The sequence below is a fragment of the Bidens hawaiensis genome, unplaced genomic scaffold (assembly GCF_021521415.1).
Source record: "Bidens hawaiensis isolate Kalapana, Puna unplaced genomic scaffold, B.hawaiensis_p1.1 tig00048904_1, whole genome shotgun sequence".
NCBI classification, from domain to species: domain Eukaryota; kingdom Viridiplantae; phylum Streptophyta; class Magnoliopsida; order Asterales; family Asteraceae; genus Bidens; species Bidens hawaiensis.
Window position 1 is genome coordinate 19,481 of NW_027498736.1, and position 17,653 is coordinate 37,133.

The window sequence follows — 17,653 nt, forward strand, 5'->3', positions numbered from 1 at the left end:
AACCAAACTCTACTAGCCCACATCACCAAACCAGACGATAACTCTTCCACATCTTTCTCCATCTCGAAACTTTTATCCCCACTGCCAGACAACCTCACAATTCGCCCCGCTAAATTGGTCCTCCCAACTTTTGACGGGACCGACCCGTTGGATTGGTTGTTCCAAGCGGATCAGTTTTTCTCCTTTTACAAGGTCACACCCGAACAACGCCTAAAAATGGTTGCCTTTAACCTTTCCGGGCCTGCTTTGAGTTGGTACAAATATCTGTACAACAATGGTCTCCTCACCACCTGGGATACCTTCACCAAGACGTTGGAAATTCGTTTTGGTCATTCCTCTTACGCCAATCACCAAGCGACGGCGTTTAAACTTCAACAAACAACCATTGTTGAGGCTTATGTCACCGAATTTGAGCGCCTCAGCAACTGCATCATTGGTTTACCCGCAGATGCACTACTTAATTGTTTCTTATCAGCTTGCGGAACGATATCCAAAAGGAACTCTCAGTCCATAAACCACAATCACTTTCCGAAGCTATCGCATTGGCAAAGCTTGTCGAGGACAAAGTTAATGACTATGGCCTCTTTACTAAACCAACAGTTCCTTTCCACCCTACTGCTAACAATACCTATGTACCATCACACATCACTCCATTTAAACCCACACAACCCGCTACTCCCCACAGCCCCCCAATCCTTCAAAACCCATCCAAACCGCCCCCTTGCCCTACAACCACCTTTCACCATATGCCTTACAAAAACGCCAAGTCGCAGGACTTTGTTTTCGCTGCCCTGAAAACTACCACCCCGGGCATAAGTGTAACCCTCCACAATTGTTGGTTGTTGTAGACTACGAAGATTTCCATGATTAACCACCCTTGATCGATTTAACAGACAATACAGATCCACCAAAACACACAACACCTGCCACATCCTTTAACCAATTCTACACTTTATCACAAGCAACCTTACTAGGCCTTGCCTCACCAAAGGCTCTACATATAACCGACGTTATCAAAGGCCAACCGGTATAGATTCTAATCGATTCTGGTAGCACGCACAATATTGTCCAACCACGTGTGGCGTCATTCCTAAAACTCAATGTTCATCCCATACCTATTTTCCGGTCATGATCGGTAACGGGGAACTTTTACATTGCTCTGGTCACTGCCCTGAGGTAGAAGTTTTCATAAATGGAAAACCTTTTACCATACCTCTCTTTGTTGTGCCCATCGAAGGAGCAGATTTGGTCTTGGGTATCGCTTGGTTGGGCTCTCTCGGTCCTATGTTAGCAGATTTTTCAATCCCATCCTTGTCATTTAACCACTTGGGATCCAAAGTTACCTTGACAGGTGAATCCTTAACCACCCCTGCCACTTTAAGTACCATCCAACAACTTATCCACCAAGACTCCATAGCATCCATGCACACAATAATTTTTCAACACCAACCAACTCCATCTCCTTCCCTCCCCCCTTCACATACAGACCCTCATATCCATTCTCTATTGTCAGCTTATTCCCACATCTTTGACCACCCTAAATCCTTGCCACCAGCCCGTAATCAAGATCACCACATTCACCTACAACCTAACATACAACCTGTCAACGTCCGTCCATACCGATACCCCCATTATCAAAAGGAAATTATGACCACTCTCATTTCCGAAATGTTGGCTGAAGGTTTTATTAAACCAAGTACTAGTCCCTACTCTTCCCCCGTTTTACTTGTCCGCAAAAAAAATGGAAGTTGGTGTTTTTGTGTTGATTATAGAGCTCTCAATTCTGTCACTATTCGTGACCGTTTTCCAATACCGACTGTTGATGAGTTGTTAGATGAGCTTCATGGTGCTCAAATCTTTTCCAATTTGGACTTACATGCCGATTACCACCAGATAAGAGTTGCACCAGAAGACACCCACAAAACCACATTTCGTACCATTGACGGTCATTACGAATTCCTCGTTATGCCCTTTGGGTTATCGAACGCACCATCCACTTTCCAAGCTGCAATGAATGATATTTTCGCACAGTGCTACGTCGGTTTGTTTTAGTCTTTTTCGATGATATACTCATCTATAGCAAGACACTTTCCTAACATTACAATCATCTGCAACAGGTATTTGAAACTTTATCTCATCATAAATATTTTGCAAAGTTTTCAAAATGCGTGTTTGCGGTCACTAAGGTTAGTTACTTGGGCCACGCTATCACAAAATTGGGTGTTTCTACCGATGATGAGAAGATCCTCGCCATCCAAAACTGGCCCACCCCTACTTCAGTAACAAACCTACGGGGTTTCCTTAGTCTCACGGCTATTACCGACGCTTTGTCAAAGGTTATGCCCACATCGCAACTCCACTAACCGATTTACTGTAGCAAACTAAGACATTCATGTGGTCCACAGATGCCCAGAAGGCATTCGAGACCTTGAAATCTGCCATGATTTCTCTACCAACTCTCACTTTACCATATTTTTCTCTAGTGTTCGACGTCACCACTGATGATTCAAACTTTGGTGTGGGAGCGGTCCTGTCTCAAAAGGACCGACCAATTGCTTTTTTTAGTAAGAAATTGAACCAGAAAACGCAAAGTGCATCAGCATATACAAGGGAGCTCTATGCCATTACCGAGGCAATAAAAAAATGGCGGCACTACTTGCTAGGCAGACCTTTTCGAGTCTTCACAGATCAACGCAGCCTTAAGCACATCTTAACCCAAGTTATTCAAACTCCTGAACAACACAAGTGGGCTAGCAAATTACTTGGGTATGATTTCGAAGTACATTATAAGCCCGGTGAGGAAAACAAAGTTGCAGATGCACTCAGTCGAATTGACCAGCCTCATTTATTATCCATTTCCCCGCCCACTTTTCCTTGGTTAAGTGATCTTCGTGATTATTACACAATCAATTAATTACGAAGGTCGAGCATTTGTTGAGCAGATTCTAATCGGCACAAATAAGTATGCCAATCATAATGTCCACGATAGGTTAGTATATGTGCAGAATCGGTTGTTTATTCCTGTATTGCCAGCTCTTCATTTAACATTATTGCAGGAATTTCATTCATCAACCAACAGGGGGTGGTCATTCTGGTATAACACCTCTTTTCATAGTGCAATTGAAATGACTCCTTTCCAAGCTTTGTATGGTAGACTAGCACCCCCCACTACACGCTTGGCAGCCGTTGATGAAACGCTGGAAGAACACGCCAGAATTGTTGAACTTTTGAAATTCACTCTAGACAAAGAATGTGTGATCAGCCAACAAGCATCGTTCTGACAAGGAGTTTAATATTGGGGATTGGGTTTTCTTACGTCTCCAAATATATATCGGTCGCTCAAAGGAATCTCAAAAGCTTAGTTGACGTTTTTTTGGTCCATTCAAAATTATGGAACGTATCGGAAGGTTGCTTATCGTCTTCAACTTCCAGAGGGGTCTCGTATACACCCAGCGTTTCATGTATCTTTGTTATGGAGATCCTGTTTCAGTTCCAAAACAGTTGCCGAACGATTTTATTGACTTCATTCAAAGAGAGGCAGTTCACAACCTTGAGGACAAGGTCAAAATTCAAGGGAGGGGGATATTGATACGTACCGGCCCATACTGACCCAGGCCCATGAATGTTTTGCTGGAAATTGGCCCATTCGTAACAAGAAGACTCCGGCCCGACCCTTGGATTAAATTCCCACGTTCAGCACTTTTGTTATTAGTCAAATAAATTAAGAATCTCATGCATTAAGTTAGGAGTTTGTTACAAAACTTTATTCCACGTTCATCATGTTCTCCATGTTTACCTAGTATTTAGACAAAACTGTATCGTATCTTTTTTATTTAAATTGTAATTTGTTTGCATTCTGAAATATATGAGAAAATTGCCCCAATAGTCTTTCTTTTCTTCTGCTTATTTCTTGGAGATCCGGTTGTTCTCGAATTCAACCATAACACAATATGGTACAGGCGGAGTCTGTGTTTTGAGAATGGTAGTGGTAGGTAGGGTTTCTAAAGAGCCATATATAATATATATAATTAATAAAAAATAATTAAATTTTTGGATATCATATATACGAAATATCTGAATTTTTTTAGAATCACTATCCAAATTTGAAAATTCGGATACGGATTTTCGGATATTCCAGATACGGATTCGGATTCAGATTATTTTAAACACCCCTAGTCTCTTCCATAAACCCACACCTTCAAGTTGTAATCCGACAAGATATATATTTCCCCACTTAATAGGAAACCTTTAAGTTCTGCCAATAATCTGAGATTATGAAAATGATAATTACTTAAACTAACCACGCAACAGACAATGTAACTATCATGACGTAGTATAGTTTCGGGTAAAAACCATGTATCGAACCCAAATACACGGTATTCACTACCCAATTCTTTATTACCAAATAGTTCTTTGGTTTGTTGATTTTGCGGGTTGGTTTAAGACAATAAAGTAAATGATAGAAAAGCAAATAATAGCAGGTGAGTAGATAACTTCAATTCAAGCATTGTATTGCTTGTTAAATCAAAAGTTTGGTGCTGTGGTACTTCGTCAAATGCCTGAGACATTGTTGTGATACCTAGGGGTGTTAATCGAATCGAATAACGAATTTTCAAGTTAATCGAATCGAATAATTCGAATAATTTATTTTTTTGATGGTATTCGTATTCGATTCGCATTCGTTTAAAAGTTGGATTATTCTATTCGTATTATATCTCATATTCGAAATTCGATTATATTTGAATTTGAAACTCGAATTTGAATCGAATTCGAATAGCTTTGAAGTGATTCAAGTTCACATATGTCAAAAACTTCAAAAACCATAATCATCAATGTAAAACATATAAATATATGTTTAAAGTAGCTATAATACCACATGATAATAAGTTCAAAATTAAGTATTGGCAAAATTAAGAAATATCAGTATGGGTTATTGGAATTAATTATTATGTTTTGGACATTTATTATTTACGGATTACCAAAATTAATAAATTAAATATATATTAATATATTATATAACATGAATTCGAATTAAAAATCATGAATTCGTATTCGATCACTATACTTGAATCGAATTAGAATATTTTGAAATCGAATTCGAATGTTTATATTCGAATTCAAATCGAGTCGAATTTCGAATGTTTCGAATTCGAATTAAGTTTTGAACACTCATAGTGATAGTATCTAACCGATTATGCATTAGATGTTATTATGTAAGGGCTCGTGTTAAGGTTACCACAACCCTTAACCTATTGGAAAGCTTATTGATTAAACCACCGAAAGGTATGTGTTATAGGCATCCATCAAGCACTTCCTTATTATCTACCATGCTTCCCCAAAACTCATGGTTCGGGTAAAACTTCACAAAGACAAAATGTACGAGATAGGACAAAAGTAGTCATCCACAAAGATCGTGTTGCCTTTGTTAGGGCACGTGTTTTCGGTGATAAAGGTGATTGATCTTTACCAACTATGTGAGAGGGTGGTAATGGTAGTAATATAAAGACGTATCCTGTAACGCCCCAACCCGGAACGGGCTGACGTGTCACTATTATAGATATCAAAACAAAATTTAAAGAAGCCTAAGTCAAATTATATTTACTCAAATAACCGAAAAATAGATAGTCTTTTAAAAGAAAATCTTGAACTTCATTATTATCTCTCATCACTAATTTCCCTCAAGTCCCGGATTACCTGAAAACAAAACAAGAAAATACGGTTGAGCCAAAAATTGCCCAGTAACGGAAAGAACAATAGTATAGGTAAGAACATACGTAAGAAAATAAATATACGGACTTCAATTCAAACTTGACACCAACCTTTTTACCGAAACATATACTTAATAAAATTCGGAGGTATGATCCGACACTTGGCCAAAACATAATCAAACGCATACGGAAGCATATTAGAAACATATCATAACATATACACACATAAAACTACATGACTACACATATCAAAAACTCAAAGTCACGTGAAACGGAAGCACTCACGAGCCAAAACAGAACAGACTGGTACACAGCTAGCTAGTCCATAAACCTATGAGACGGTGAGTGTGGCGTACACCCATTATTCCATCTCCACACAACAAACGCAAACTCAGAGCTAAGGTCGATCTTTCCGCCTCTAGGGGCCAATGTGCTACGTAAGCACAAGCTAGAGACGCCGTGAACTTTTATTACGCACTGTCACGATAAGTGCATGTCGTTGACGCCCATACGACATTTCAGACATGCTCGGTTGACAGAGTACAAAAGCTAATTTCATATAACGAAACATATTTAAAACCGGAACATGCAATAAAGAGTACAAAATAAATAATGTATTGCATGCTACGAAAATATATTATATATATAACTAAACTCAAAATATAACTGACGCGTAACGAAAATCCGTACTACAAAGTAACTGAATATAATAAATACTACGAGTGAAAGAAACCAGAAACCGTACTAGGAAGTAACGGAATATAATTAATACTACGAATGAACGAAATCAGAAACCGTACTACGAAGTAACAATAAACAGAATCCGTACCTTATAAACGAATTAGCGGTAACCGTAAGCTTGAATTATATGTCATGGGGACCTATAATATTATTGTAACGTAAAAATTATATTATGATATCTACATCTATTCTCTCGTTTTCAAGATTTGAAAATAAGTTCACTCTTCGTATATTCATAACCCTCATTAATAATCACATATTAGTTGTTGTTAATTTATGTATTCATATTTAATGTCACATCTCAATTTTATAAAATCTTCGTATTCAGTTGATTGAAACCACTTGATATACTTTAAGAATATGTTAACAATAAAAGTAGTCAAATATTAAAATTATTTAAAAGTAAACTGTGAATTCAAATTCATATTCATGTGTATAACATTAGACACCACTAATTGCCATTCAACCCACACCAATTTGGGCTGCGCAGCACAAGGACCGGAACCCGTAGATAAGATCCGGGTCAGATCTGGGTAGTCCACTTATATCAATTATGGGTTTAAAAAAAAAAAGGTTATAAAGCAAGGTTCCAACGAGTATTGAACTTATTTGTTTAAAAGCCAATATTATTTTCTTTCAAAACTCTATTTGCAGGTTTTATCTTTTCAAAATTATCCTAAAGAGTTACCAGTTGCCAACGAACGAAAGCATGCGAATTTAAATTTTCTTTTTTCTTTTCTTCTTTTTAGGTTCAAAACTCTTGATTAACAATGGAATTAAAATCGCATGTAGCGTTACCTCAAAAGTTTCGTTAACGTGTCGCGGCAGTGGAAGAGTAGGTCCCGGTGACGCGGCCTAATGCGGAAGCACGGAGAGCGGCGAGCGGTGATGTGTGACTACCAACAGCGTCGGCGAGGACTCGTGTAGCGGTGGCTGCGGTGATGGCGAAACTCGAAAGAGCGGGAACTGCGGTTTTGGCGACAACCAAAGGCGACGGCTACGGTGGCGGAGGTGATGACGGCAACCAGCGGGATTAGTGGTGGTGGTGTTGTACACGACGGCAGAGAGATAATAGATTTTCAGTTTGATGAATGTATATTATCATATATATATATATATATATATATATATATATATATATATATATATATATATATATATATATAGGGGTGGGATCTAGAGAGAACTCCCCTAAATGAGAGAACTAGAGAACTCTATTATTCCCATTGATTTCCCCTTACAAAATTAAAAAAAAAGGAATCTGATAACAAGCCCCGTTTTTATTATGAAAGGGCAATTAAGGAATTACCAAAATATCAAAAACCCACCCAAAACCATCACTTTCTATATCTCCCCTCTATCTCTCCAGATCTAACGCACATCACAATTCTCAATCGTCGTTCATCCAACCTAGGGTTTATTCAAAACCAGACGAACACAAACCAGCCGGCCGATTAAACGCGAATAACATAAAATCGAAGCCGAGTAACACTATCAGGTAATCATTCAATAGCCGATTCTCTGTTTTTCGTGATTTATATCTCAAAATCAGGTTACAATATGCTGATAATAGCTCGTATACGTGTGATTGCACATATGTATTACATGATTCGTCAGCATATTACACATAATCGAATGAACATATGATATTATTGTGCGTTTTGGTTGTGAGTTAAACATTATTTTGTGTACACCACTACACATACGCATTATTCTTTGTTTTTCGTGATTTATACTCAAAATTGGGTTACAATATGTTGATAATAGCTCGTATACGTGTGATTGCACATATGTATTACATGATTCATTAGCATATTACACATAATCGAACGAACATATGATATTATTGTGCGTTTTGGTTTTGAGTTAAACATTATTTTGTGTACACCACTACACATACGCATTATTCTCTGTTTTTCGTGACTTATATCTCAAAATAGGGTTACAATATGTTGATAATAACTCGTATATGTGTGATTGCACATATGTATTACATGATTCATTAGCATATTACACATAATCGAACGAACATATGATATTATTGTGCGTTTTTTGGTTGCGAGTCAAACATTATTTTGTGTATACCACTACACATACGCATTATTCTCTGTTTTTCGTGATTTATCTCTAAAAATCGAATAACAATATGTTGATAATAGATCGTATAAATGTGATTGCACATATGTATTACATGAGTCATTAGTATATTACACATAATCGAAGTAAACATATGATATTATTGTGCGTTTTTTGGTTGTTACATGAGTCATTAGTAGATCGAACATTATTTTGCATATACCGCTTCACATACGCATTATACTCTGTTATATATGTATATGTTTTTTTTAACAAATCAATAAAACATTGATGAAAATTTACTATTTTTCGATTGCATATACGCAGCACATAATTACCGTGACTGATTGAGCGTTTTATAGATAAGTTTGTAAAAATACTTTAATGTTGTCTTACATGGTCGTAAAATGTATATAAATGCATAGGTGTGTTACATTATAACATGAATAGAGTAAGGAATTGTATGGTGTTTGTTTAGGTATATGTACATGCAAATATATGAAACTTTTATCATGTTTACTAACACGTGGACATAATTTATATAGGTAATAAAAAGAAATGACAATTTTAAAACTTACAAAGAAAGGCAAACGGCACGAAACAGTTGCTGAAACCGGAAGGCCAATACAAGTGCCTATAGCGGACAAAGACGAGCAGACGGAACATGTGGTCAAAAAGATAAGAGTCGTATATAACAAAGAAAAAAGTAAAACACAGCCGGCTGCTGATATAGACACAAGTAAGATATAATGTTTATTTATTTTTTTTCGTTATTTTTAAAAGCATGAAATGGTCAACTATATATTTTTTTTTGTTTTTTATACGTTTATTTATTTCTTTTACACCTATAGAAAAATCAAATAAGTAACGGTCATCAGGGCATAAAGGGAGCAGGACATCGAATAAAGGAATATCGTCGGACGTTGAGGATGCAAGTCCAGGTAAAAAATTCTCAAACGCACACATACTTGTTAACACGTATTATATACATATATGATATTTCATATATTTTACAGCAAAAGTTATATCAAGATCATCAAAACGTGCACGCGTTTTGAGAAGTGGAACACTGGATGTTGACGTATCCAAAAGCAATGAAGGTGAGTACACGAGCATTATATGTTGTATTACACATATGCACTACCAATTTAGGTAGATACAGTATTAATTCGTCTTATACGTTTACACATATAGCACATACTCATTACAGATGAGTCGAGCATTTACGTGGATATGATGTATTAAACATTAGTGTAGACTTCATGTAGTGCGCATATGCATTGATTACTCATTATTTTGATCGTTAGTGCAATACGTATATGCATTACATGATTTAATGTGTCTTATACGTTTAGGCGTGTAACAAATACGCACTATCGATGTGTTAGACATTTACGCGTATATGTGTGTATTAAATGTTGATGCAGATATAACGTGTTGCGTGTATGCAGTGCATATGTGTTGTACACATCATTATTGCAATACGTATACGCATTACATTAAGAAATGCACATGCGTACTACTGTTGTATTTCACGTTTAAGCGGACTCGTTGTATTACGTGTACGAAAGCGCGTGCATATTACGACATGTTAGATGTAGGCCATAATCATGTATGACAAGTGTTTTAGATATGTATACATATATGCGTTATTAGTGTATTAAACATACGTGTTACTTGTGTTTTAACAGGTAGAAAGAAAACTGCAAAGGGAAAGAAAATAGTGGCAAAAAAGTATGAAGGAGGTGGGTTAAGGACTCGCTCGTCACCAAAACAGCTATTTTCATGCATCGAAAAGCTGTCAAGGAGACAACGGGCCGCCGTTCAAAGCATAGGGTTTGGGAAAATGCTACAACTTAAAGTAGACGGTATACCGGCTGGGTTAGGGCATTTAGTGGTTGATAAGTTCAACGCGGCTAATATGGAGATTGATTTGGGTGCCAATAAGCTCAAAATAGACAACGACACAATCCACCAACTTCTCGGGATACCAAACAACGGTATACAGTTATCGTCGACTAAGTGTACCCAGAAGTTTGTAGGAATACAAAAAACTTGGAAAAAGAGGTATCCGGGAACATATGTCACACCAACCGAGATTGCTGCAAAGATTGAAGATAATCGTGATGACGGTGGAATGATGTTCAAGCTTGACTTTTTAGCGATGTTCCTTAGCGCGATGGGTGAGATTCAACAGACGGGGAAGTGCAAGCTTGAATTCATTCATCACATAAGAGACGACAAAAACATATGTGATATTGATTGGTGCTATTTCATCGTCGATTCAATGAAAAAATGCAAGTCTGGTTGGAGAAGATGTGATCTGAAATCAATATTCACTGGCCCGCTGACGATACTCGTGGTACGAATTTCATTAAATAAATGTTGTAAATTTTTTAGCATTATTAAACGTGCGTGCATCTAACATTTTTAAAAAATTGACAGTTAACCTATGTGGATAGAGTCGCATCTCCCGGGTATAATGTGGAACGTAGCATGAGCCCGATAAAATTTTGGAGCATAGCAAATCTGAGAAAAAAAGGAAAGGTTAGAAAAGAAACATGGAGGTTTTGGACAAGGTGAGATTAGGGACATGTATTTGGGTGTGGATGGAGATGAAAGCGAGGACAAAACAGAGACTAACCCGTTTGCAAATCTGTATAGACCGAATGATCTGACGGTACGAGTTACAACCATCACACATGTATATATTTAGTATAATGGGACTGTTAGCATTAATAACTTATGATGTGCTTTTTTATTAACAGGGACATGTGACCAAGTTTGACACGCTATTCGAATCTGCCATCAAAAACAAAAAAATAATCGAAGGAGCTATGCGTGAAGCACGTTCGGCTTTTCTAACAATTAGCGAGATAAAGACTTTTGTTGACAGGTATAAAAATTTATACAAAGATGTTGTAAACGTCAAGGACGACAATTCGAACGTTGATGGTGAGAAGATTGAAGTCGAGGCTGAAGAGGATGAGGGTGGTTTGAAGCTGGATGACGACACGAATGCTAATGAAAACATGGGCATAGGGTCGTACCAACCGGTTGACATAGAACAGGTAATGAGTGATGAAGAAATGATGGTTTGTCGGTACCTAAGAGGACTGGTAGAGTTTAAAAAGAATAAGGAAAGAAAGAGCACAAGGTTGAAATCTACAGAACTTTCGGAGAAGGAAGAAGACGGGATTGCTGATAAAACATTTAGGTAAAAATGTTTTATTAATTTTTTATACACGTATTATGTTTGTAATTACATATGAAAACATAGTAGTGCGTGTATGTAGCAATATGCACACATATTAATGCACATATGTAACACGTTAATATGGCAGCAGCGTGTATGTGTACGGTTCATGAAACATTATGTAAGTATTGATGTTTCACGCATACACGTTATTAAGATGGTGCATATGTAAACTTACTAGCGTATACGCATTAAAGTGCGTATACGTGCTGTTAATTATACATGCGTGAATAATACATGTATGTACTATATAAACATATGGGGTTTTCAATTTAATATATATAATGTTAGTATTTGTTATCAATTTAATATTACACAGAAAGGATATGTTTGACGCCGACTATGGTGTTTTCACGAGAGCTTATTTGTTGGAGTCTCTGTTGCCGGGTAATCCGGTTCAGCGAAGCATGGTTGACTGTTGGGTCACGGTTTTAAACTATCAAGAACAATTTAGAAGCCCAGGGTCAATAAACCGTTTATTTTATCGCGCATCAACGATTGTAAGTTTACAGTATATATATAGCCTTAGAATAATTTGAATAACGCTTATATAAACTAATGTTGAAGTGGCATTAATTAAATGTGCAAAATTGGATGGATGCTTACAAAAAGGAAATCAACACATGAAGAAAGAGTAAAAGCGTTTAAAACAAACTTGTTGTCTGTGATAATTAAGGATGAAAGCAAGATGGGTTTAAGAGAGTATGATGCGGTGTTGTTTCCAATTTTTGAAAAAAATCACTTTTACGTAATCGCTTTCGACATGAGGCAAACTGGTGTTTATGTTTTCGACAACATGGTGAAGACCGTGTATGGAGTTAGAACCAGCAAATATTACGCGAACAAAAGCACTCCGTACAAAGTGGTAAGTCAAGGCACAATATAAAAGCATTATTAGCGATGAATACAAGTAGGCAGTCGGTGATACACATGCGTAGTATGTTAACAAGTTGAACATGTATTACATTATAAATATATACTGTTGTCATACACGTTTGTTATAATGATATTTTTTTTCGTTTACACAGATTGACATATTCGGCAGGTACCTGACATTGGTTGGACACCCAAAGGCTAAAGAGATTATGCGTACATGGTCGCCAACAAGAGTGGAGTTACCATGGAAAACATCAAGCAACATAACAGATTGTGTTGTATTCGCGATGCGACACATGGAGTGCTATAGAGGAGGAGATCGTGTAGAATGTGACTTCAGCGTGGAAGAAGACAGAAAGGTAGAGCAGATCAATATTCTTAGGATGAAGTACATAGCTCGCATGTTGCTTTCGGGAGTAAACAATGTAAGGGATGGCATGTTGGCGGATGCTTGGGAATGGGAAAGCAAAAAACCAAAGCAGGTTGTGGTTAAAAAGGTTCGTTTTAAGGAGGGTTGATGGATAAATGTTGATACTTGGTAGTTAAGAATGAAATAAACGGTAATCGTATAAAAACATATGGTGTCATGTAGTTTATGCATGCTTATTTTGTTTTGTTTTGACACGTGTAATTGAATTAGACGGTTGGATGGTATGGTTGTAAACATTTGTCTTGGTTGTTTTGTTTGTTTTGATATTTGCAAGTTAATGGAACATTTGAATGGTATGGATGCAAGTATTTGTGTTAGTTGAATGTGTGTAAAAATGCATAGGGAATGTGCAACGTATACGATGATGTTCGACATGTAAATAGAATGTGTGACTGGTACAATATATATAGAAAGTGTGATGCACACGTGTAATATGAAAACATAACAAGGATATATACAGGTACCAATGTGTGATGCACACGTGTAATATGAAAAAAAGGATAGACAGGGACCAATTTGGGATGCACACATGTAACACGAAAACATAGTAAGGATAGATGTTCACATTACATTATACAAATTGGAAATTAAAAAACACTCATAGTTGTATTAAAATAAGAGGTGCAAATAAAAAAGAATGAACATGCGTATACGCATTATAATGCGTACACGCAACTTGATAATAAGTGTAACATCAAAAAGCGTGTGTAAATGCGTACACGCAATACAATATTCAGAACGTAGAATGTAAAAAAACACAGGTATATAAAACATACAACACACAAATGATAATGCACCGGTCAAAACACATGCGCAAACGATATATACTACGCAACTGCACCCGTCTAAAACGGTTTAAACACAAGTATAAAAATCAAAATATTAATCTGTATTACACAAACATAAGTTTCATTGGGCTGTACCAGCAGTCATTTCAAATTTTATTAAAATGCATAATCGTCTAATACGAAAACATGAGACGCGCTTATTGAATATATAACAATGCAATGCGCGTATGTAACATAAAGTGCATAAAATAAAGCATGCATGTAATATTAAATGCATAAAATCAAGTAGCATCAGCTAAAACAGCAGCAGTTTCGGCGGCGGCGGCTTCTTTGGCAGCTTTGACCTTTTCACAGTTACGGGAGTCATGATCGATCACGTATTTGTTGCATTTGTGACACAGCCTTGGGTTTTTGTTACAATTTTCCAGCAGTTTTTCAACCACGCCGACTTGACGTTTAGTACCCGACCCCTTATTTCTAATACCAGTCGGTGGCTTGATAGTCACATCAACCGTGTCAGGCTGTCCAACAAGCTCGCTTATAATCGAACGTTTACTGTTACAAGGTGGCTCAGACGGGAACTCTTTAAACACCTTGTCTTTTATACCTTTAAGCTGGACAAGGAGGGAATTGAGGCAATCCGGTTTGTGTCTCAGCCGGTCAGCACATTCGGTTAATAATTCAAACATGTTGCGTCTAATAACGGACTCCTCGTCATCTTCAGCCGAATATCTGTTCGAGATGTCATGAACCCTGTCCGGAAGCACGTTTCTCATCCACCGAGCAGGCAGGTATTTGTCAGGTATCAATTCGACCTGGCTGTACCTAAACACGCAAAAAGCATGTCTGCACAGATATCCAACACGCGTGAACCCCATGCACGAGCAAGAAACAGTTGTATCATGTGCATTAAAGTCGACTTACGTATTTTAACCAACAAAAAATGTAACATGAAAAATAAGGTGAATGCCGAGGAATGTAAGCGTTAACATGTAAACATAAAAATAACAGAAAACATAAACAAACTTACCACATAATTGTTGACTACTTTGAATCTTTTGTTGGTATGTGCAATGTTGAATTTTTTAACGCCGTCTATTTCCGAAGAACTTGTAATATAACACTGCCTCATTCCTCTGTAAATTTCCTTTTGAACCTCTAGGAATATTTTGCGTGTATATATCTTGGACGCGTGTATTTCCAAAGGCAGTTTTTCGGGCATTTTTGGTGTCGTTGTACTAGTTTCAATGTCAAGCTCGAGTTGAGTTTTTTCGTTTTCTATCAAGAGCAGTGCCAAAACACAATAGAAACTGGACAAGCGTGTTGGCATGACTGGTGTTGACCTTAAAAAGAGAATTTGAGCTTTCACATCTCGATGTGGTTTTCATATGGCAACACCATTGTATTTCTCTGAAATAACAAGGGACCCATTTCTCCCTAATTGCATAAATCTCGGTAAGCCAATGATGATCACTCAAATTAAGGTCATCAATAAGCAATTTCCACTGCTCTTCAAATGTAGAAGGTGTTATAAACAAGTTCCACACCAGTTTATGTATGGAAACTCACAAATCTGTATTTGCTAATAAGTCACCTGAAATCTGTTAAAAATTGCACGAGCGTTACATATGTGCATCATATATAACAAAAATAAAAAATTAAAACAAAAATTAAAATAATTGTATCTTTAATGGTATCTTCTTAACAATGTGCCACATGCAAAGTCGGTGAATTGACTGGTCAAACACAGCACAAACAACTTGTTTAACCGCGACATCTTGATCGGTTAAAACGAGTTTAGGCTGTTTTTTATGTGTTTTAAGAAACTTGTCAAGTAACCACTTGTACGACTCTATAGTTTCGTCATATATTAGACCAGCACCAAATGTCACACACTTCTTATGATGATCCACGCCAGTAAATGGTACAAATATCATGCCGTATCTGTCATATAATTACAAAAAAAAAGAAAAAAAATATGTTACACAAAATGCATACATAAAACACGTATACAAACACGTGTGTGGAATTTGGTATCAAACAGGTGTGACGGTAGTACAATGTGCAGTTAAAAATGGTTAACATCATAAATATATACGTGTAATACATCTGTGTATCGATCACTTACTTGTTGGTACTGTAGGTTGCATCAAAACCTAAAACCTCCCCGAATGCATCATAGTTGCATTTTGAAACATCGTCAGCCCAAAATATATACCGGAGTTCACTTCCAACAACTTTGTACTCAAACGAGAAATTTGGCAAGTTGACTGAACGAGACGTCATTATGTCCACAATCATTTGCGCATCTCTGTCAGAAATAAAGAGACGGAGATCCCTGGTAGCATTTTGGAAATCAGTTTTAGTGCCATTGACGTTGTGAGATCCACCCTTTAACGAACATTGCAAGTTATGCGCAATGTTTGGACCAATTTTGTTTAAACTTAGTTTGTGAATGAAATTGCGTTCAGAATACCCAATTTTTCGTCGTTTCTTTGTAAACTCCATAACGTTCGGTCCAATCAGCTCATGGGTAAGAATATCAACAAAATCATATATCTTGAATCTCATGGTGTTTGGAACGGGTTTCAATCTTAGGCGGGCATTGCAACACACGACCTTGGAGCTGCTGCGACGCGAGGTCGAAGCAGAGTTTGTATTAGTTGAATCAAAATCTTGAAATTTCGGTTTTCCGGCTCGAGTACAAAGCATGTATCTATGTGTTACCGAACCCTTGACTCGTTTAATAGTGCTTAAACGCATTGAAAACCCAGATTTGTCAGCATACGTGTTATACATATTGACAGCATCGTCCCACGTTTCAAACTCCATGTCTTTGACAGGCACAAATTCTTCGGGCATGTTAGGTTTCCAGTATGTTGTTCCGTTTGGTGTATGGTAAACAATACTCGACACACATCCTGTATATGGTTGAATATATTATTACAAATACATTAACATTTAATACGCGTTATGTGACTGTAACAAATGTCGCATAGTGTTAACATTTAGATAACACGTCATGTAAGACAAAGTGTTATGTATAGTGCACATGTGTATTGCATAATTGGGAAAAGGTGCTATAATACGTATATGCAATATAAAACACATACGTAATATATATCATTTATGCATTGAATATCAGGTGTGTATGCAGATCCATAAAGTCAATATGTTACCTCGATGTTCAACACCAACAGATTGCATATTATTATTGGTTTGGACACAATAGCTTGAAGCACCATCGCCGGATGACACTGAACATGAAACACTTGATTGATTGACATGAGATTCTGATACAGAGTCGGTTATTTTAGCAAAGTCGTAATCGTTTGTTGCAGTAACAAAGGTATTTGACATAGAATCGTTCAATTGAATCGACAATGCACCATTAAATGCAACAATGCTTCCAGACGAGTCCATTTTTGATTAAACAAAAGCAAAAACACGATTATAATTGAATCTAGGTAGTAAAACGAATTTAACCTAACAATACCTTCGATCAACATGTTAGGAATAACGGGATGAACAGCGTGCGTGATCAATGGATATCGATTTCAATTAGATTAGGACGATTCAACTAATTGATCTGGGTATCATCGATGGATTGAGATTGAACAGGGGAAGGAGATATACTGATAAGGGAAGGAATCGTGATAAGGGAAACAATATTTGGGGAAAAATATAGTTTGAGATGTTTTACATATTTACCCCCTTAACTTAGTAGTTCTTTAGTTCTCTCCACAAAATGGAGTTCTCTCATGATCCTCTCCCTATA

General features: G+C 37.0%; 1 protein-coding gene across 1 annotated transcript; it reads right to left on the reverse strand.

Annotated features, from left to right (window-relative positions):
* Positions 1-14,156: 14,156 nt before the first annotated feature.
* Positions 14,157-17,298, reverse strand: LOC143597705 (protein FAR1-RELATED SEQUENCE 5-like). Its single transcript, XM_077076128.1, has 4 exons — positions 17,055-17,298; positions 16,004-16,796; positions 15,613-15,819; positions 14,157-14,700 (listed from the first exon to the last, which is right to left on the reverse strand). The coding sequence occupies exons 1-4, from the start codon at positions 17,296-17,298 to the stop codon at positions 14,157-14,159; spliced, it is 1,788 nt and encodes a 595-aa protein (XP_076932243.1).
* Positions 17,299-17,653: the final 355 nt, after the last annotated feature.